This window comes from Bombina bombina, chromosome 5 (genome assembly GCF_027579735.1).
Source record: "Bombina bombina isolate aBomBom1 chromosome 5, aBomBom1.pri, whole genome shotgun sequence".
Classification (NCBI taxonomy): Eukaryota; Metazoa; Chordata; class Amphibia; order Anura; family Bombinatoridae; genus Bombina; species Bombina bombina.
Window position 1 is genome coordinate 689753838 of NC_069503.1, and position 23959 is coordinate 689777796.

A 23959-nucleotide genomic window follows, 5' to 3' on the forward strand; every position below is an offset into this window, starting at 1 on the left:
TGTTAGAAAATAAGGCAGACAAAGTGCTTTACCATTGAGATATATACATATACATGTCTAAATATGTATATGTATGTATAGATATGGTTATATGTGTATACGTATATATTCATGTATTTATATGTGTTTATATGTATTTACAGACCTATATACACACACATATATATATATATATATATATATATATATATATATATATATATATATATATATGTGTGTGTGTGTGTGCATTTGAACCCTTTGCAGTTAGAGGGATAGGAAACTCAAAATTAAACTTGCATGATTCAAATAGAGCATGTCATTTTAAGACACTTTTTTTAACTTCACTTCTGTTTTCAAATGTACTTCGTTCTCTTGGTATTCCTTGTAGGATAAGAATACGCACATATCCTACACTAGTAATTTGTGATTGGCTAACTAGATGTGTTTACCTAGCTGTCAGTAGTGCAAAGCTGTTCCTCAGCAAAGGATAACAAGAGAATGAAGCAGATTTGATAATAGAAGTAAATCGGAAAGTTGTTTCAAATTGTATGTTCAATTCAAATCATGAAAGAAAATGTTGGGGATTTCTGTCCCTTTAAGTAGTTGAAAACATGTAAAAGCATATTATAGCAATATTCATATTTAATAAAGTGTTATACTGTGTATTTACTGTAAATATTTCACATTCTAATTCGAAATAACTCGTCCTCAGACAAGCAAACAGTGTACAGTTGCACTTACCATCACCCAAGCTTTAAACATTTCATAACATGACGTCACACTCTACACAGTAGACACGCCCCAAAGTGGGCGTCATCATCCGTGTCAACGTAGGTCTAAACAAAACACCCATAATGTGAACTTAATGATCCTAAGGAAAATACTAAAAACAACAATGCGGTAAGTAACGACAGATGCCGTCCTATCTAAGGGAATCAGCTACCCTGTTAGATCAACTGACAGATATGGGACCAATAGGTGAGGATGTGCTCCTTGTCACCTTGGACGTAACGAGCTTATATATGGTGATTCCCCATGCCAAGGGCCTATGGGCGATTGCTTTTCACCTTTCCAGATTTCCATATATAGGTCCACCTCCAGATGTTCTCCTCTATTTCCTAGAGATCTGTCTCACCACTAACTACTTTTTGAATAGCTATTTTACCTCCAACTCACAGGGACGGCGATGGGGTCAAATGTTGCCCCATCGTACGCCAATTTATACATGTCCTGGTTTGAAGAGTTTGAAACTGGATTACTGCAAGTGGAGGAAATTACCTTCTTCAAAAGGTATATAGACAATCTGTTTCTGCTATGGACAGGTTCCTCAGAAGAATTGGAAAGATGGTTTATGAATCTCAACCTTGTGAATCATACATTAAAAATTCATGATGCAATATGATATGAGACAAATAGACTTCCTAGATGTTCGTCTTTACAAGCATCAGGGTAAACTACATTCTACTTTGTTCCGCAAAAATACAGACAGGAATTCACTACTACACTTTACCAGCTGTCACCCTCCGGCGCTGAAAAAAGCATTGTTGAAATCGCAATTATTAAGGGTAGTGAGGAATAACACTGAGGATAGTAATAGAGAAACACAACTGCGTGAGATGATCCAAAGATTTTGGATGCAGGACTACCCTAATAAATTATTGGAAACCTAGAGCTCTAAACTACTTGAGGGGCTAGGAGAAAGAGTAAATGCTGAAGAGAAACGTATGACATTCGTTACTACCTACACTGGTGACAAGAAAGCCCTCCCGGATGTAATCAATAAGCATTGGAAAATTATTACAACGGACAAGTCCCTTCCACTCACTCGGATGACATCCCCATGGATCGGTTATCATTGAGCTAGATCTTTGAGAGATTTCTTGATCAAAACTGATCCTATTCAATGTTACAAACAGTCTACTTGGCTGGACACTAAGAAACTGGGTGTCTTTCGATGCCTGGGTTGTGTTACCTGTGGGGGGCTCATTACTGGACCATCTTTTACCCACCCTCATAGACGTAAAGTCTATAAACATAGGTACCACCTCACATGTACTATGACCTACATTGTGTATTTATTACACTGCATTTGCGGTCTATAATATGTGGGCAAGACCTCAGATGATCTCCGGATTAGAATGGCGAATCATCGCTCGGCCTTCCGTACAGCCCTGAAGAAGGGTTGCTCGGAACAACTGGTGACCAGGCACTTCCTGGAATGCCAACATAAAGTTACGGATTTGAAGTACACTATCATCGATCACAACCCCCTCTGACCAGGGGAGGTGATCGTAATAGACTTTTGCTCCAGAGAGAGGCCAGGTGGACTTTTCAACTTGAAACCATCATGCCAAAGGGCCTAAATGTTCACCTGGATTGGCAAGCCTTTCTTTAAAGGATTAAAAACTCTTTGTCTCAAAAATTAATTGAGAGCCATTATCTATTTGTCTATTGCTTTTTGAGAGATTTATATCTCTATATTCCATGTGCTGTCCCTTAGCTTTACCTTTCTTAATGTCTCTTTATTTTGGTTATGTTTGTGCACACTGAACATATTATATAAATTCTTTTACCCATTGTGAGGGCCTATTTGTTGGTTCCCCATTGGTAACCCTGTATTATTTATGGTATCCTCATTGTGACTATGGCTCAATAGTGTGTTTGTAAAGTGAGATTGGTTTAAACACGTATCAATATTATGTGATTGGTATTTACCTCTTCTACCTGATGTTTCACATGAGCTAGATATATTACCCAGGCATGTGAGCCGTGGTGTTATGCTTATATGTCCCATTAATTTGGCACTCTTTACATCTACGGATTTCCTTTGGTCCATAATCTCCTTTTTTGGTCTCTGTTCTGTGTTTATCTTCCATTTCCATCTATTATTACTTTTGTTTCACTAACTCTTCCTGTTCGTCTGTGTTCTTGATATTGAGAGCGCCCAATGTTCGCCTGTGTTTACAATATCATCTGCTCTTGGCGGCTTATGCTGTTGACAGTTTCCTAGGCAACCGTGTTGTTACCGGGTTTACATGGATTGATTACACAGGTCGACGCAGACTTTCCCATTTATCATCTGTTATTTGACATTTCATTAGGTTCCTCCTATGTCGTTACTTACTGCATTGTTGTTTTTAGTATTTTCCTTAGGATCATTAAGTTAACATTATGAGTGTTTTGTTTAGACCTACGTTGACACGGATTATGACGCCCACTTTGGGACGTGTCTACTGTGTAGAGCGTGACGTCATGTTTTTAAATGTTTAAAGCTTGGGTGGTGGTAAGTACAACTGTACACTGTTTGCTTGTCTGAGGACGAGTCATTTCGACTCGAAAACGTTCACATTAAAGTGATATTTTGCCAAGACCTTTGGAGTGCGCTTTCTACTGGAGTTGTGATTGCTTTTTGCTGCACCCAAGGCTGTTGAGTGAGGATCCGGGAGTGCACATTGTCTTTGATATAGATATATATATATATATATATATATATATATAAATATATGTGGCAAGAAAAGGGGGAAGAGAAAGCGCTGTTCAAAGGGGATCCCAGGGAAGCAATGTATATATATATATATATAAAATAATAATGATAAGACAAAAAACTCCTGCCTTGGTGTATGGCAGTTTAAAACAAGGAGCAAATGTATGTATGTGCCCCTAGAGTATATGTAGAAGTATATGTGTTAAATAATGTCTCACTAATAAACAAAATAGATACACATACAATTGCGATATGTGGCTTAAAATGAATTAAAAAAATGCTTATTAGTCCAGTATATATATATATATATATATATATATATATATGTAATCACACCATGGATATCCGGTAGGTATAGCACTTACTAGAACAAACCTCAATCATATGAGGTAAGTTGCCGCATCTACAAGTGGGAAACGTCCGGAGATGTCAGGTGGAAATGACTGGAGCCAAGATGTGTGTATTCTTCTCCCCTTGGAGTATGGCGTGTAGAACCAGGCGGAGGCTTATTAGAGTTCTCTCCGGGTATCCAGTGGATTATGCAGAGTGAGAGACAAAGAAAGAGCACATAGTGTAATACAGTTTATTTATAGTATTAAAAGTATAAAAACAAACAAATGGCCACTCACATTAAAAATCCTCAAACATATGAGGCATGCATAAAACACTCAGAAATTATCTGTACACCACGATCTGTCAATGGAAATCTGTAAGTACTCCTATGAAAACTAAGTACCAGTCCAAAGAGAACCGTTCCTCCAAAACACAGGTTGGTGATAGAAATCACACGAGTAATTTTAAAAGTCTGCAACTGGAATATTACTCAAATGACAGTTCATAAAACCAGTACAACAGGGACATTTCTCCAACATTGGTGTGTCCGGTCCACGGCGTCATCCATTACTTGTGGGATATTCTCCTCCCCTACAGGGAAAGGCAAGGAGAGCACACAGCAAGAGCTGTCCATATAGCTCCCCCTCTGGCTCCACCCCCCAGTCATTCTCCTTGCCCCTCTGAACAAGTAGCATCTCCACGGGGATGGTGAGGAGTTTGTGGTGTTAGTTGTAGTTTTTTATTTCTTCTATCAAGAGTTTGTTATTTTAAAATAGTGCTGGTATGTACTATTTACTCTGAAACAGAAAGAGATGAAGAGTTCTGTTTAAAAGAGGAGTATGATTTTAGCAGCAGTAACTAAAATCGATTGCTGTTCCCACACAGGACTGTTGAGATGAGAGAACTTCAGTTGGGGGGAACAGTTTGCAGACTTTTCTGCTCAAGGTATGACTAGCCATTTTCTAACAAGACTGTGTAATGCTGGAAGGCTGTCATTTTTCCCTCATGGGGATCGGTAAGCCATTTTCTTAGACTTAGAAAGAATAAAGGGCTTATTATGGGCTATTAACTGGTGGACACTCTTAAGGGCTAAATCGATTGTTTATTTAAGTTATATTTGGAAAGTTTGAATTAATTTTCACACTTTTATTGTTTGGGGAACGTTTTTATTGCCAGGCACTAGTTTAGACACCTTCGCAGTCAGGAAGGGCCTTTCACTGTATTAGGCACAGCCTCATTTTCGCGCCATTTTTGCACAGTTTCTTTTAAGTACAGTGCATGCAGATGCATGTGAGAGGGTCTGGTGTCCACTGAAAAAGTTCCTAGAAGGCTTGAAATACCCCCCTGGGATAGTTGAAGTCACAACAAAGGCTGTGGCTGGGACTGTAGTGGGGTTAAAATTGCAAACGGCTCCGGTTTCCACATTTTAAGGGTTAACAGAAAATTGGGGTGCAATACTTTGAATGCATTAAGACACTGTGGTGAAAATTTGGTAAAGATTGGATAATTCCTTCATAGTTTTTCACATATTCAGTAATAAAGTGTGCCCTGTTTAACATTTAAAGAGACAGTAACGGTTTTGTTTTAAAACGGTTTTTGTACTTTATTAACCAGTTTAAGCCTGTTTAACATGTCTGTACCTTCTGATAGATCATGTTCTGTATGTATGGAAGCCAATGTGGTTCCCCCTTCAAATATATGTGATAATTGTGCCATAGCGTCCAAACACAGTAAGGACAGTATTGTCACAAATAGTAAGGTTGCCCAGGATGATTCCTCAGATGAAGGAAGTAGACATAATTCTACATCTTCTCCTTCTGTGTCTATACCAGTTATGCCCGCGCAGGCGACCCCTAGTACTTCTAGCGCGCCAATGCTTGTTACTATGCAACAATTGATATAATGGATAACTCCATAGCTAATATTTTATCCAAAATGCCAGCATTTCAGAGAAAGCGCGATTGCTCTGTTTTAAACACTGTAGAGCAGGAGGGCGCAGATGATCATTTTTCTGTCATACCCTCACACCAGTCTGAAGTGGCAGTGAGGGAGGGTTTCTCAGATGGAGAAATTTCTGATACAGGAAGAATTTCTCAGCAGGCAGAACCTGATGTTGTGACATTTAAATTTACATCAGAGCATCTCCGCGCATTACTTAAGGAGGTGCTATGTACTCTGGATGATTGTGACAATCTGGTCATCCCAGAAAACTTGTGCAAGATGGACAAGTTCCTAGAGGTCCCGGTGCACCCTGATGCCTTTCCGATACCTAAACGGGTGGCGGACATAGTGAATAAGGAGTGGGAGAAGCCAGGCATACCTTTTGTCCCTCCTCCTATATTTAAGAAATTGTTCCCTATGGTCGACCCCAGGAAGGACATATGGCAAACAGTCCCTAAGGTCAAGGGGGCGGTTTCTACACTAGCCAAGCGCACGACCATTCCCATTGAGGACAATTGTGCTTTCAAAGATCCTATGGATAAAAAATTGGAGGGTTTGCTTAAAAAGATTTTTGTACAGCAAGGTTACCTCCTTCAACCTATTTCGTGCATTATTCCTGTCACTACAGCGGCGTGGTTCTGGTTCGAGGAACTGGAAAAGTCGCTCAGTAGGGAGACTCCGTATGAGGAAGTCATGGACAGAATTCACGCACTTAAGTTAGCTAATTCCTTTATTTTAGACGCCGCTTTGCAGTTGGTGAGATTAGCGGCGAAAAATTCAGGGTTTGCAATTGTGGCGCGCAGAGCGCTCTGGCTAAAGTCTTGGTCGGCGGATGTATCTTCCAAGACAAAATTGCTTAATATCCCTTTCAAAGGTAAGACCCTTTTTGGGCCAGAATTGAAAGAAATTATTTCAGACATCACTGGGGGAAAGGGCCATGCCCTCCCACAGGATAGGCCTTTCAAGGCTAAGAATAAGTCCAATTTTCGTTCCTTTCGCAATTTCAGTAACGGACCGGCTTCTAACTCGGCAGCCTCTAGACAAGAGGGTAACGCTTCCCAGACTAAACCAGCTTGGAAACCAATGCAAGGCGGGAATAAGGGTAAACAGGCCAAGAAGCCTGCTGCTGCTACCAAGACAGCATGAAGGGGTAGCCCCCGATCCGGGACCGTATCTAGTAGGGGACAGACTCTCTCTCTTTGCTCAGGCTTGGGCAAGAGATGTTCAGGATCCCTGGACACTAGAAATAGTCTCTCAGGGTTATCTTCTAGAATTCAAGGAACTACCCCCAAGGGGAAGGTTCCACATTTCTCACTTATCTTCAAACCAAATAAGTAGACAGGCATTCTTACAGTGTGTAGAAGACCTGTTAAAGATGGGAGTGATACACCCAGTTCCAACTGTGGAACAAGGTCAGGGGTTTTTACTCAAATCTGTTTGTAGTTCCCAAAGAAGAGGGAACTTTCATACCAATTCTGGATTTAAAAATTCTAAACAAATTTCTCAGAGTTCCATCGTTCAAAATGGAAACCATTCGAACAATTTTACCTACAATCCAGGAGGGTCAATATATGACTACCGTGGATTTAAAGGATGCGTATCTACATATTCCTATCCACAAAGATCATCATCAGTTCCTAAGGTTCGCCTTTCTCGACAAACATTATCAGTTCGTGGCTCTCCCATTCGGACTAGCCACTGTTCCCAGAATTTTCACAAAGGTGCTCGGGTCCCTTCTAGCGGTTCTAAGACCAAGGGGCATTGCAGTGGCACCTTATCTGGACGACATTCTAATTCAAACGTTGTCTCTTTCCAAGGCAAAGGCTCATACAGACATTGTTCTAGCCTTTCTCAGATCTCACGGGTGGAAGGTGAACGTAGAAAAGAGTTCCCTGTCTCCGTCGACAAGAGTTCCCTTTTTGGGAACAATAATAGATTCTTTTGAAATAAAGATCTTCCTGACAGAAGTCAGAAAGTCAAAGCTTCTAAATGCTTGTCAAGTTCTTCTCTCTATTCTGCAGCCTTCCATAGCTCAGTGCATGGAAGTAGTAGGGTTGATGGTTGCAGCAATGGACATAGTTCCTTTTGCTCAAATTCATCTAAGACCATTAGAACTGTGCATGCTCCAGTAGACAGGATCACCTGTCTCAGGGAATGAGTTTCTGCAGACCAAAGTGGGTCATTGTCACGACCGACGCCAGTCTATCAGGCTGGGGCGCGGTCTGGGATTCCCTGAAAACTCAGGGTTTATGGTCTCGGGAAGAGTCTCTTCTCCCGATCAACATCCTGGAACTGAGAGCGATATTCAATGCTCTCCGGGCTTGGCCTCATCTAGCGAAGGCCGGATACATAAGATTCCAGTCAGATAACATGACGACTGTAGCTTACATCAACCATCAGGGAGGAACAAGGAGTTCCTTGGCGATGAGAGAGGTATCCAAGATCATCAAATGGGCGGAGGATCACTCCTGCCACCTATCTGCAATCCACATCCCAGGAGTAGACAACTGGGAGGTGGATTATCTGAGTCGTCAGATTTTCTATCCGGGGGAGTGGGAACTCCACCCGGAGGTGTTTGCCCAGTTGACTCAATTATGGGGCATTCCAGACATGGATCTGATGACGTCTCGTCAGAACTTCAAGGTTCCTTGCTACGGGTCCAGATCCAGGGATCCCAAGGCCACTCTAGTGGATGCATTAGTGGCGCCTTGGTCGTTCAACCTAGCTTATGCGTTTCCACCGTTCCCTCTCCTTCCCAGGCTTGTAGCCAGGATCAAACAGGAGAAGGCCTCGGTGATTCTGATAGCTCCTGCGTGGCCGCGCAGGACTTGGTATGCAGACCTGGTGAATATGTCATCGGCTCCACCATGGAAGCTACCTTTGAGACAGGATCTTCTAGTACAAGGTCCATTCGAACATCCAAATCTAATTTCTCTGCAGCTGACTGCTTGGAAATTGAACGTTTGATTTTATCCAAGCGTGGGTTTTCAGATTCAGTGATAGATACTCTGGTCCAAGCCAGAAAACCTGTGTCTAGAAAGATTTACCATAAAATATGGAAAAGATATATCTGTTGGTGTGAATCCAAGGGATTCTCCTGGAGTAAGATTAAAATTCCTAAGATCCTCTCCTTTCTCCAAGAAGGTTTGGATAAGGGATTGTCAGCGAGTTCTCTAAAAGGACAGATTTCTGCTTTATCTGTCTTGTTTTACAAACGATTGGCAGCTGTGCCAGAGGTACAAGCTTTTGTACAGGCTTTGGTCAGAATCAAACCTGTTTACAGACTCTTGACTCCTCCTTGGAGTCTAAATTTAGTTCTTTCAGTTCTTCAGGGGGTTCCGTTTGAACCCTTACATTCCATAGATATCAAGTTGCTATCTTGGAAAGTTCTGTTTTTGGTTGCTATTTCTTCTGCTAGAAAAGTTTCTGAATTATCTGCTTTGCAGTGTGATCCACCCTATCTGGTGTTCCATTCAGATAAGGTTATTTTGCGTACCAAGCCTGGTTTTCTTCCAAAAGTTGTTTCCAACAAGAATATTAACCAGGAAATAGTTGTTCCTTCTCTGTGCCCGAATCCAGTTTCAAAGAAGGAACGTTTGTTACACAATTTAGATGTAGTCCGTGCTTTAAAGTTCTATTTAGAAGCAACAAAGAATTTTAGACAAACCTCATCCTTGTTTGTCGTTTACTCTGGTAAGAGGAGAGGACAAAAAGCTATTGCTACCTCTCTTTCTTTCTGGCTGAAAAGCATTATCCGATTGGCTTATGAGACTGCCGGACGGCAGCCTCCTGAACGAATCACAGCTCACTCCACTAGGGCTGTGGCTTCCACATGGGCCTTCAAGAACGAGGCTTCTGTTAATCAGATATGTAAGGCAGCAACTTGGTCTTCTCTGCACACTTTTGCCAAATTTTACAAATTTTATATTTTTGCTTCTTCGGAGGCTGTTTTTGGGAGAAAGGTTTTGCAAGCCGTGGTGCCTTCTGTTTAGGTAACCTGATTTGCTCCCTCCCTTCATCCGTGTCCTAAAGCTTTGGTATTGGTTCCCACAAGTAATGGATGACGCCGTGGACCGGACACACCAATGTTGGAGAAAACAGAATTTATGCTTACCTGATAAATTACTTTCTCCAACGGTGTGTCCGGTCCACGGCCCTCCCTGGTTTTTTAATCAGGTTTGAAAAAATTTTCTTTTTCTTTATACACTACAGTCACCACGGCACCCTATAGTTTCTCCTTTTTCTCCTAACCGTCGGTCGAATGACTGGGGGGCGGAGCCAGAGGGGGAGCTATATGGACAGCTCTTGCTGTGTGCTCTCCTTGCCTTTCCCTGTAGGGGAGGAGAATATCCCACAAGTAATTGATGACGCCATGGACCGGACACACCGTTGGAGAAAGTAATTTATCAGGTAAGCATAAATTCTGTTTTCTTTGAGAATATACAAAGCTGTACTGGTTTTATGAACTGTCATTTGAGTGGTATTCCAGTTGCAGACTTTTAAAATTACTCGTGTGATTTCTATTACCTTCAGCTAAAGATCATGACCCATTTTTCTTGAATTTTTCTTTATAGAAATATATAGTATATATCTATACCTGTATGTTATATATATATATATATATATATATATATATATATATATATATATATATATATATATATATATATATATATAGACCTCAAAGTAGTGCACTCTCACTTGCCAACCCAGACACAGACCAGGGTGCTTAACGGAATAAACAATCTGAATAAGAATAAGCACTCTCTGGATTTTAAACAGCAAATATTTATTCGGCAGTGACGTTTCGGGGCATTCACCCCTTCCTCAGACAACCCAAAATGTGAAACAAGCAGTGTTAAATAATGACTCACTCACCTCCCCCATCAAATTTCAGCCAATCAAAATACATCCAAAGCAACCAATAAGGGATGCATGTTAAACCAAAGAAAATTACATTTCTGTATAATGTCAACAAAAGTGTATAATGTTAAAAAACATTTGTGTAGTATATCGATATATCATATCATGTACTAGTGTATCAGTGACAATGTGGTAAATGGCTATGGAATATCATCAGAATATAGAACATAAAGTAAATCTGCCTGTTTATATTATACACTGTAATCGAAACATGAGGTATTCACTAGGCTTATTATTACAATGAGCACTGGCTCGATTATATCTCATATGTTGTACACGAAAAACTATTGATAACATAACTGCAACTCAACTTACTGCTTATATGTTTGGTGGGTTGCCATGGTGACCTACAGCAGACACATGCATTTTGGCCTCTTTCTGGCATGTCTCGTGACGTTGTGGTGGTCCAAGTAGCTTACCCGGATGATGACACGCCCCCTCAATACACGCGGTGGTTAGCGTGTTAGCTAATGGCGAAATGCCCATACACATTGGTGATTTTCTAGAGTAAATACTTCTCACGAACAGTAAGTTGAGTTGCAGTTATGTTATCAATAGTTTTTCGTGTACAACATATGAGATATAATCGAGCCAGTGCTCATTGTAATAATAAGCCTAGTGAATACCTCATGTTTCGATTACAGTGTATAATATAAACAGGCAGATTTACTTTATGTTCTATATTCTGATGATATTCCATAGCCATTTACCACATTGTCACTGATACACTAGTACATGATATGATATATCGATATACTACACAAATGTTTTTTAACATTATACACTTTTGTTGACATTATACAGAAATGTAATTTTCTTTGGTTTAACATGCATCCCTTATTGGTTGCTTTGGATGTATTTTGATTGGCTGAAATTTGATGGGGGAGGTGAGTGAGTCATTATTTAACACTGCTTGTTTCACATTTTGGGTTGTCTGAGGAAGGGGTGAATGCCCCGAAACGTCACTGCCGAATAAATATTTGCTGTTTAAAATCCAGAGAGTGCTTATTCTTATTCAGATTATATATATATATATATATATATATATATATATATATATATATTTGTGCAACCAATTAGATACATATAGAAATATGCATTTAAGAATAAATAGAACATATTCTGCTATGTGAAGAACATTGGAATGTGAAATATTTATATTTTCATGTTGGGTTAACGTTTTTCCACTTTTTATGCTCTTTTGACTTCTATAGGGGAATATGTTTATCGTGCACAATATTCTAAGTTCGTTTTTTTACGTGCGACGGGTAAGCGCGCAAGTGAAAACAGTTCACTTTCAACTTGTAATACAAGCGCTACCCGACGTGCACAAAAAAACTTACTACTATTAATGCTCGAGTGGGAGAGTTAAATACCTCTCCACTTGTAACCTGGCCAAAGTGTTTAATGGTCCTTTAAGTTTACTTACAGGGTTGGACGTATGTTAAGACAAACTACTTTGCTGCAATAGGTCACTTTTATTCAAAAGGACACGTTTGGCTTGAGATGCACATTTTTCAGTCCCAATGCCGGCCAATACAAAGAAGCAGACCCTGCTCTGTTAGACATATTATTATGTTGTTATGAGTTTTTATTTAGTTTTTTTAGTTTTTTTTTTAAATGCTACCCTTTTGAACTTTCAGTTTGAATTATTACTATGGTTATTATTTATTTATTCACACATTTATTAGTACTGTTTTTTTTGTTTTTTTCAGAAAGCAATGCTGTAGTTAATGAAAAACATCTGCAACTACTAAGAGACAACCTCTCAATAAAGTGGAAAACATTTGTTCGCTTACTGGGCTTTCGAGATCCAGAGATTGAAGAAATTGACCATGACTTTGAAAGAGATGGACTAAGAGAAAAAGTTTACCAAGCTCTGCATAAGTGGATAATGAAAGAGGGTTCCAAAAATGCAACAGTAGGAAAAGTGGCCTATGTACTCCACAGTATGTCAGAAATTGAGCTCCTCAATGAGTTTATTAATATAGAACAGAATTAAAATGAATTGCATAAGAAGATTAATTTCAAGGCTGATTTGCTCAGGCACCTGGGATAGTCATTAAAGTGAGAGGCTGGATCATATTAAATAGCACAAATACATCAAACTCTTACTGTATCTCATTTCAAGTGATACAGTCCTCAGAGAAATGTGACCTGGTGATACAATATAACTGTTTATTGCAACAATTTAAAGAATCACGGAGTTGAAAAAATATTTTTATGAAGATTTCATCTACTACTTGCTATGGAAGTTGACCCATAATGAGTTATCTTTTTCTTGGTCTTTTTTACAGCTTTTTTTAAGATGTTCTAACCACTAGAAAGATGCATTTAAATGTTATACTATGCATCAAGAACATAAATCTGAATTTGTCAACACCAATATTGGACAAATATATATTCAGTGGTACCCAAACTTTTTTGCTTTGGGGTGCACTTAGTGTACCTTCTAAATTCATATGAGAAACTTGATTTACATTTCAGATATAGGCCTTGATCACAATCTGGGCTAGATTACAAGTGGTGAACTATTTAGCTCAAGCGTAAACACTGCTATAAGTCATTTTTTTGCACACGCGGGTTAGCGTGCAAATTACAAGTTGAAAGTAAAACCAAATATGCGTTAACTTCAGGACCTCAGATATTATGACCGCGTTAACGTTTTCTCCCCCTAGACTTTAATGAAAAGCACATATGAAAAAAACTAACACGTATCGCCCATGCGCTAATCCACATTCCAAAAACACTGTGGGGGACTTAAAAAATGCCTGGAAGAAGCATAAAGCTATCCTACGAACTAGATATGTTAATACTTTTAGGTAATATCGGGCAGACTTGCTGGGCCTATGGCTCTTATCTGCCGTTAATTACTATGTTTCTATGTATATATCTATTCCTATATGTTTTACATTAACATTATCATATATATATATATATATATATATATATATATATATATATATATATATATACCGGTATATATATAATATATTTAATAGTAAAAATTACATATTATTAGGTCTTACATGGTATCGGGTTAGCGCACATGAAAAATGAGTTATCTTAAGGCGCGCTATTGAAATATTAACTATAAAATACTACAAAAAAATAATAATTATTACACTATATATATATATATATATACACACACACATATTGTATGGATTATTTAGAATATTTAAGTACATCTATAATAATTATTAATAATTATGTTTTAATATTTCAATAACACACCTTAAGATAACTAATTTTTCATGTACGCTAAGCCGACACTGCGATAGACCTACAAAGCAAAACCTGAAATGTGTTACATATTTTACATTCCAATGTTCTTCATATAGAATTTTTTTTATTGTTAAACACACATATATATATATATATATATATATATATATATATATATATATATATATGATAATATATATCTATACCTTTATATCTATAGGAATAGATATGTAGGTATAGTTATATACATGTATTTAACATAACAATAACATTTTCCTGTATGTGAAGAATGTTAAATATTTACAGTAAATACACAGTAAAACACATTTTCTTTCATGTAAGTGGCAAGAGTCCATGAGCTAGTGACGTATGGGATATACATTCCTACCAGGAGGGGGCAAAGTTTCCCAAACCTCAAAATGCCTATAAATACACCTCCCACCTCACTCATACCTCAGTTTTACAAACTTTGGCCTCTATTTATGAAAGGTCTTGCGGACCTGATCTGACAGTGCGGACAGTGCGCAAGACCTCGCTGAATGCGGAGAGCAATACGCTCTCCGTATTCAACATTGCACCAGCAGCTCACAAGAGCTGCTGGTGCAACGCCGCCCCCTGCTGACTCGTGGCCAATCCGCCGCCAGCGGGTTGAATTGCGGTGCAGGCGGACAGGGTTATGGAGCAGCGATCTTTTGACCGCTGCTTCATAACTGCTGTTTCTGGCGAGTCTTCAGACTCGCCAGAAACACGGGCCATCAAGCTCCATTCGAAGCTTGATAGATAGGCCCCTTTGCCTGCTTTGGAGGTGGTGAAGCAAGATGTGCTTGATTTCTTCTGTGAAAGGCGCTTCAAAGCATTTTGAAGCCCAATTCCTCTCAAAGTATAGTGTTTGTCTGAGGGATGTGAAGAAAGTATTGCCTGATGATACCATGTTTTCGCCTATGGGAAATCTATTCTAGGGCTCTCTGTAAATCGGTCACAGGGATTCATCTGCTGCCTCCCTTTACAGATCGAAATTATACTACTCTACCATTACCTCTGCTGATATGCTTCAGTACTGGTTTGGCTGTGTGCTATATGTGGATGGGGGTCTTCTGGTAAGTATATATATTTTTTTAAGACACTCTCAGCTATGTTTGGCACTTTATATTATAACGTTTTTAATATATATTGCATACATTTCCCATGAGTCAGGTCTGTGTATATTTCCCTTTGCAGTCTAACAGTTTCAGCATGGAAATTATGTTTATGGCAGAATTTAGTTTTTTTTTTCTTACCTGGGGTTCCAGTTAGTTGTAACTTGGAGTCTGTTATTCAAATTTTTCATGGGCTAACTAGGCTCGCGATGACGCAAAATGCTACTTTTTTTTTTCTTCTCTGCATTTGCGTCATCTTTGTTTGCATCATTCTTGGCGCCAAAATTTGTTATATTAAGTCTCTCCCTCTTTTGCGCGCTGCTCTCATTTGTTTATAGAGGGCTATGATGTTTGCTTTTGATTTTACTTTTGTATAAGAATTTTATCATACGCATTTTTTCCCATTCCTGAAACTGCTATTTTGAGGAAATTGGATATTTTATTTAAATGTTATTTTTTCTTTTTTGTTACATTTTGCAAGCTGTCTCAAACTGATCCTGCCTCTGATGTTACTGTAGGAACTAAGCTGCCTAAACACAATTCTACCAAAGCTAAGTGTGTTTGTTGTAAATTAGCTGATCTTACTTCTTCAGCTCAAATATGTGGCACTTGTTATAACAAATTAGTACATGCTGATAATGTTTCTATAAGTACAAATACATCTACTGTTATGCCTTCACAGTCTAATGTACATCGTTTTCCTGCAGATATAAAACATTATATTGCTGCAGCCATAGAGAAGGCTATGGCCTCTAGTTATCAAGCCGTCAACCGCAAATATGCTGGAATTCCGCAGCGTATTTGTGGCGAGGCTGATACACTGTAGTTATCAAGCACTACAGCCTGGCAAAAGTAGAATTTAGTGACGTAACCTAGGATCCGCCGGACTCAGTCCGACACAGATCGATGGTTACGTCACTACAGATGTTCCGAATGCAGGTTCGGCACAATCTGACTACTTTTGGTAGTTATCAAATACCTACCAGGTATGCTCGCCACTATTCCGGATGTGGCGGATCCCATAGGAATCAATGGGAGTCTGACAGCAGCGAGAGCTCATGTTCGCTGCTGCCCGATATCCCATTGATTCCTATGGGAAGTGTCTGCACCTAACACCCTAACATGTACCCCGAGTCTAAACACCCCTAATCTGCACCCCCTACACCGCCGCCGCCTACATTATACTTATTAACCCCTAAACCGCCGCTCCCGGACCCCGCCGCAACTATAATAAATATATTAACCAATAATCTGCCGCCACCTATATTAAATTTATTAACCCCTATCCTGCCCCCCTATACCGCCGCCACTATATTAAACTTATTAACTCCTAAACCTAAGTCTAACCCTAACACCCCCCTAACTTAAATATTATTTAAATAAATCTAAATAAAAATTACTATTATTAACTAAATTATTCCTATTTAAAACTAAAATAAACCCTAAGATAGCTACAATATAACTAATAATTATATTGTAGCTATTTTAGGGTTTATATTTATTTTACAGGCAACTTTGTATTTATTTTAACCAGGTACAATAGTTATTAAATAGTTATTAACTATTTAATAACTACCTAGTTAAAATACTTACAAAATTACCTGTAAAATAAATCCTAACACTACACTATCATTAAATTAATTAAATAAATTAATTAAATAAATTAACTACAATTACCTAAAATTAAATTCAATTAAATAAACTAAACTATAGTACAAAACCCCCCCACTAAATTACAGGAAAAAAAATACAAGACGTTTAAACTAATTACACCTAATCTAAGCCCCCTAATAAAATAATAAAGCCCCCCAAAATAAAAAAATGCCCTACCCTATTCTAAATTACAAAGTAATCAGCTCTTTTACCAGCCCTTAAAAGGGCTTTTTGCGGGGCATTGCCCCAAAGTAATCAGCTCTTTTACCTGTAAAAAAAAATACAACCCCCCCAACATTAAAACCCACCACCCACATACCCCTACTCTAACCCACCCAAACCCCCCTTAAAAAAAACAGTAAACCCTGAAGATCTCCCTACCTTGAGTCGTCTTCACTCAGCCGAGCCGAATTCTTCATCCAAGCGGGGCAAGAAGAGGTCCTCCATCCAGCCGAAGTCTTCATCCAAGCGGGGCAGAAGAGGTCCTCCTTCCGGTAGAAGTCTTCATCCAAGCGGTGTCTTCTATCTTCATCCAACCACGGCTCCATCTTCCAGACCTCCGACGCGGAACATCCTGCTGGCCCGACGGACTAACGACGAATGAAAATTCCTTTAAGGGACGTCATCCAAGATGGCGTCCCTCGAATTCCGATTGGCTGATTCTATCAGCCAATCGGAATTAAGGTAGGAAAAATCCGATTGGCTGATTCAATCAGCCAATCGGATCAAAGCTCAATCTGATTGGCTGATCCAATCAGCCAATCCGATTGACCTCGCATTCTATTGGCTGTTCCGATCAGCCAATAGAATGCAAGGTCAATCCGATTGGCTGATTTGATCAGCCAATCGGATTGAGCTTCAATCCGATTGGCTGATTGAATCAGCCAATCGGATTTTTCCTACCTTAATTCCGATTGGCTGATAGAATCCTATCAGCCAATCGGAATTCGAGGGACGCCATCTTGGATGACGTCCCTTAAAGGAACCTTCGTTCGTTGTTAGTCCGTCGGGCCAGCAGGATGTTCCGCGTCGGAGGTTTGGAAGATGGAGCCGCGGTTGGATGAAGATAGAAGACACCGCTTGGATGAAGACTTCTACCGGATGGAGGACATCTTCTGCCCCGCTTGGATGAAGACTTCGGCCGGATGGAGGACCTCTTCTTGCCCCGCTTGGATGAAGAATTCGGCTCGGCTGAGTGAAGACGACTCAAGGTAGGGAGATCTTCAGGGGGTTAGTGTTAGGTTTTTTTAAGGGGGGTTTGGGTGGGTTAGAGTAGGGGTATATGGTTAATGATAGTGTAGTGTTAGGTTTAATTGTAACTTAGGTTAGGATTTATTTTACAGGTAATTTTGTAAGTATTTTAGCTAGGTAGTTATTAAATAGTTAATAACTATTTAATAACTATTGTACCTGGTTAAAATAAATACAAACTTGCCTGTAAAATAAAAATAAATCCTAAAATAGCTACAATATAATTATTAATTATATTGTAGCTATCTTAGGGTTTATTTTACAGGTAAGTATTTTTAAATAGGAATAATTTAGTTAATAATAGTAAGTTTTATTTAGATTTATTAAAATAATATTAAAGTTAGGGGGGTGTTAGTGTTAGTGTTAGACTTAGGTTTAGGGGTTAATAAGTTTAATATAGGTGGCGACAGTATAGGGGGCAGGATAGGGGTTAATAAGTTTAATATAGGTGGCGACTGGGTCTGGGAGCGGCAGTTTAGGGGTTAAACATTTAATTTAGTTGCGGCGGGGTCCGGGAGCGGTGGTTTAGGGGTTAATGAGTTTAATGTAGGTGGCGGCGGTGTAGTGGGGGGCAGGATAGGGGTTAATAAATGTAATGTAGGTGGCGGTGGGCTCCGGGTGTGGCGGTTTAGGGGTTAAACAATTTATTTAGTTGCGGTGGGATCCGGGATCCGCAGGATAGGGATTAATAAGTTTAATATAGGTGGTGGCGGTATAGGGGGTGGCAGATTAGGGGTTAATAGGTATAATGTAGGTGACGACGGGGTCCGGGAGCGGCGGTTTAGGGGTTAATACATTTATTAGAGTTGCGGCGGGGTCCAGGAGCGGCGGTTTAGGGGGTAATAACTTTATTTAGTTGCGGGAGGCTCCGGGAGCGGCGGTTTTGGGGGTAAAACTGTATAGTATAGTGTGGGTGCTTGGTGACAGGCTAGCGAGAAAGCTGCGAAGAAGCCGATGAGCAGCGAGATTGATGACTGTCAGTTAACAACAGTCCGCTGCTCATCGCTTCGTACTTGGTGCGCGGCTTCTTGACAGCTTTCTTGATAACTTTGGCGAACGTATTCAGGTCCGCGGCAGTGATGGTAGGCGAGCTTAGGCGAGCGTATTGGGCCGGCAAATGCAGAAAAGTAAACGGCTTCATAACTAGAGGCCAATGACTGCTATTCCGCCTTCAAATAAACTTAAAAGGTCTTTTCAAACCTCTCATAAATCTGATGAAATTTGTATTGACCGGCAGCATACTGAAGTATCCTCTGCTGATGAGGATCTCTCTGGCTCAGAGGATTCTGCATCAGAGACTGAAATTGATAAATCTTCTTTTCTTTTTAAGATTGAATATATTCGTTCTTTGTTAAAGGAAGTATTGTTTACTTTGGGTATTGAGGAGTCTAGTCCTCTTGATAACAAAACTAGTAATCGTTTGAATTCTGTTTTTAAAACTTCTGCGGTTACTCCTGAAGTTTTTTCTATTCCAGATGCTATCTCTAATATGATTACTAAAGAATGGTCTAAGCCTGGTGCTTCTTTTAACCCTTCTTCTAGGTTTAAGAAGCTGTATCCTTTACCTGTGGCCAATTTATTGTTTTGGGGAAAAGTCCCTAAGTTTGATGGGGCTATTTCCACTCTTGCCAAACGTACTACTATTCCTATGGAAGATAGTACTTCCTTTAAGGATCCTTTAGATAGGAAGATTGAATCTTATCTTAGAAGAGCATATTTACATACTGGCTATATTCTTAGACCTGCTATTTCTATGGCTGCAGTTGCTGCTGCTTCAACTTTTTGGTTGGACAGTTTAGCACAGCAGTTATCAGATCCTGAACTGTCTAGCATTGTTCTTTTACTTCAACATGCTAATCATTTCATTTGTGATGCTATATTTGATGTAATTAAAATTGATATTAAATGTATGTCTTTAGCTATTTTTACTAGAAAAGCTTTATGGTTTAAATCTTGGAATGCTGACATGATGTCTAAATCTAGATTACCATCTCTATCGTTTCAGTGTAATAATTTATTTGGTTCTCAATTGGATTCTATTATCTCCACTATCACTGGGGGGAAAGGGAGTTTTTTTGCCCCAAGATAAGAAATCTAAGGGTAAGTTTAAAGCTCCCAATCATTTTCGTTCCTTTCGTCAGAATAGAGAACATCAAAACTCTCCTTCCCCTAAGGCCCCTGGCTCTAATTGGAGACCATCTCTGAATTGGAATAAATCCAAGCCTTATAATAAACCAAATCCTGCCCCTAAGACTGCATGAAGGTGCGGCCCTCAAACCAGTTCAACTGGTGGGGGGCAGATTGAAATTATTTCAAAACATTTGGACAGATTCTGTTCAAAATCAGTGGATTCAGGATATTGTTTCTCAAGGGTATTGAATAGGTTTCAGAATAAGACCTCCCATGGGAAGATTCTTTCTTTCTCATGTTCCAACAAACCCTGTGAAGGCTCAGGCTTTTCGGAAGTGTGATTCAGACCTAGAGCTTTCAGGGGTGATTGTCCCAGTTCCTCAGCAGAAACAGGGTTTGGGTTTTTATTCAAATCTGTTCATTGTCCCAAAAGAAAGAAGATTCGTTCAGACCAATCCTGGATCGGAAAATTTTAAATCGTTTTGTAAGAGTCCCAACTTTCAAGATGGTGACTATAAGGACTATTCTGCCTTTTGTTCAGCAAGGTCATTTTTATGTCCACAATAGACTTACAGGACGCTTAATTTCACATTCCGATTCATCCAGACCACTATTGTTTTCTGAGATTCTCTTTTCTAGACAAGCATTACCAATTCCTCAGTCTTCCGTTTGGCCTAGCGACAGCTCCAAGAATCTTCTTGAAGGTTCTCGGTGCCCTTCTATCTGTAATCAGAGAGCAGGGTATTGCGGTGTTTCCTTATTTGGACGATATCTTGGTACTAGCTCAACCTTTTCATTTAGCAGAATCTCATATGAAACAACTAGAGTGGTTTCTTCAAAGACATGGTTGGAGGATCAATTTACAAAAGAGTTTCTTGATTCCTCAGACAAGGGTCACCTTTTTCGGTTTCCAGATAGATTCAGTGTCCATGACTCTTTCTCTACCAGACAAGAGATGAATGAAGTTGGTTTTAGCTTGTCTAAACCTTCAGTCTCTATCATTCCTTTTAGTGGCTATGTGAATGAAAGTTTTAGGTCTCATGACTGCAGCATTGGACACTATCCCCTTTGCTCGTTTTCATATGAGGCCTCTTCAGCTTTGCATGTTACACCAATGGTGCAGGGATTATACTCAGATATCACAGTTGATACACTTAAATCCCAGCACTCAACTCTCTCTGACTTGATGGTTAAACCATCACCTTATTGTTCAAGGTGCCTCCTTTGTTCGTTTTTTCTGGACTGTGATCTCAACAGATGCAAGTCTTACAGGTTGGGAAGCTGTCTGGGGGTCTCTGACAGCAGAAGGGGTTTGGAATTCTCAAGAACCGAGGTTACCAATCAATATTTTAGAACTCCATGCTATTTTCAGAGCTCTTCAGGCTTGGTCTCTATTGAAGAGAGAACTTTACATTGATTTTCAGACAGACAATATCACAACAGTGGCATATGTCAATCATCAAGGAGAGACTCGCAGTCCTTCAGCAATGAAAGAAGTATCTCAGATACTTTCTTGGGGGGAATCCAACTCTTGTCAAATTTCTGTGATTCATATCCCAGGTGTAGATAATTGGGAAGCGGATTATCTCAGCCGTCAGACTTTACATCCGGGGGAGTGGTCTCTCCATCCAGATGTGTTTTTTCATCTTGTACAGATGTGTGGGGTCTTCCAGAAATAGATCTGATGGCCTCTCATCTAAACAAGAAGCTTCCCAGATACATTTCCAGGTCCAAAGATCCTCAGGCGGAGATGGTGGATGCTTTAGCAGTTCCTTGGTTTTACCAAACTGCTTACATTTTTCCGCCTCTGGTTCTTCTTCCAAGAGTGATCTCCAAGATTATAATGGAATAACCGTATGTGTTTCTGATAGCACCAGCATGGCCTCACAGGTTTTGGTATGCAGATCTTGTCTGGATGTCCAGTTGCCATCCTTGGCTACTTCCTTTAAGACCAGACCTTCTGTCTCAATGGCCGTTTTTCCATCAGAATCTCAAATCTCTAAATTTGAAGGCATGGAAATTGAACGCTTAGTGCTTAGTCATAGAGGTTTCACTGACTCAGTGATTAGCACTATGATACAGGCTCGTAAGTCTGTTTCAAGGAAGATTTATCATTGGGTTTGAAAAACCTATATTTCATTGTGTTCCACTCATGATTATTCTTGGCATTCTTTCAGAATTCCTAGGATTTTACAGTTTCTTCAGGATGTTTTGGATAAAGGGGTGTCTGCAAATACTTTGAAAGGCCAAATCTCTGCTCTGTCTGTCTTATTTCATAGAAAGATTGCTAAGCTTCCTGATATTCACTGCTTTGTTCAGGCTTTGACTCGTATCAAACCTGTTATTAAATCTATTTCTCCTTCTTGGAGTATCAATTTGGTATTGAAGATTTTACAAGCTTCTCCTTATGAGCCTATGCATTCTCTAGATAAGTGTTATTTCGTTTGGCTATCTCTTCTGCTAGAAGAGTTTCTGAATTGTCTCCTTTCTCTTGAGAGTCTCCTTATCTCATTTTCCATCAGGATAAAGCTGGTGTGCGGACTTCGTTTACATTTTTGCCTAAAGTTGTGAATTCTAACAACATTAATAGGGAAATTGTTGTTCCTTCCTTGTGTCCTAATCCTAAGAATACTCTTGAAAGGTCTTTACATTCTTTGGATGTGGTAAGAGCTTTGAAATATTATGTTGAGGCTACTAAAGATTTCAGAAAGACTACTAGTCTATTTGTTATTTTTTCTGGTTCCAGGAAAGGTCAGAAAGCCTCTGCCATTTCTCTGGCATCTTGGTTGAAACTTTTGATTCACAAAGCTTATTTGGAGGCGGGCCAGTCTCCACCTCAGAGAATTACAGCTCATTCTACTACATCAGTTGCCACTTCTTGGGCTTTCAAGAATGAAGCTTCAGTTGATCAAATTTGCAAAGCAGCAACTTGGTCTTCTTTGCATACATTTACAAAATGTTACCATTTTGATGTGTTTCCTTCTTCGGAAGCAGCCTTTCGTAGAAAGGTTCTTCAGGCAGCTGTCTCAGTTTGATTCTAGTGCCTTTGATTTGAGTTTTTGGAAATTTTTAAGAAATCGTAATTATTTTTTTGGATTTAATTTCTCAGCGGATATAGATTTTTATTTTATCCCTCCCTCTCAAATGACTCGTGGACTTCCACATCTTGGGTATTATATCCCATACGTCACTAGCTCAAGGACTCTTGCCACTTACATGAAAGAAAACATAATTTATGTAAGAACTTTCCTGATAAATTAATTTATTTCATAGTGGCAAGAGTCCATGAGACCCACCCTATTTTTTGTGGTAATGATTTTTTGTATAAATCACATCATTTTTCTATTTCCTCTTTTTGTATGCTTTTTACTCCTTTTTTTACACCTCACTACTTGGCTATACGTTAAACTGAGGTATATGAGTGAGGTGGGAGGTGTATTTATAGGCATTTTGAGGTTTGGGAAACTTTGCCCCCTCCTGGTAGGAATGTATATTCCATATGTCACTAGCTCATGGACTCTTGCCACTATGAAATAAATACATTTATCAGGTAAGTTCTTACATAAATTATGTTATTAAATATTATTATAGAATTATTATTTAGACACACATATGTATATATATATATATATATATATATGTCTAAATAATATTAATAAAATTCTATAAAAAATAAAATGACATATACATTTATATGGGTTAGCAGTGTTGCAGATAGAAACAGATCAGAACTCTGAAAATCGCGACTAAGCATTCCCCTGTAAAAACACAATTTTAATAACGCCAGTACTGTTGGTGACAATCACGGCAGTGCGAGAGAGAAATACAATCAAATATGTCCATCCTACTAAGATACATATGGCATTCATATGTATACTGAGTGTTCAGAATATACTTT

At 39.2% G+C, this 23959-nt stretch overlaps 1 protein-coding gene across 3 annotated transcripts in view; it reads left to right on the forward strand.

The window, feature by feature from the left end:
- The window catches only part of RIPK1 (receptor interacting serine/threonine kinase 1), a 296218-nt gene extending 283447 nt beyond the window's left edge, over window positions 1–12771 (forward strand). For all 3 annotated transcript variants that reach the window (XM_053714666.1, XM_053714668.1, XM_053714667.1), the window contains one exon: window positions 12379–12771. In XM_053714666.1, coding sequence (XP_053570641.1) covers window positions 12379–12665 — 287 coding nt within the window. In that variant the 3' untranslated portion in view covers window positions 12666–12771. The remainder of the gene's footprint in view (window positions 1–12378) is intronic.
- Window positions 12772–23959: the final 11188 nt, after the last annotated feature.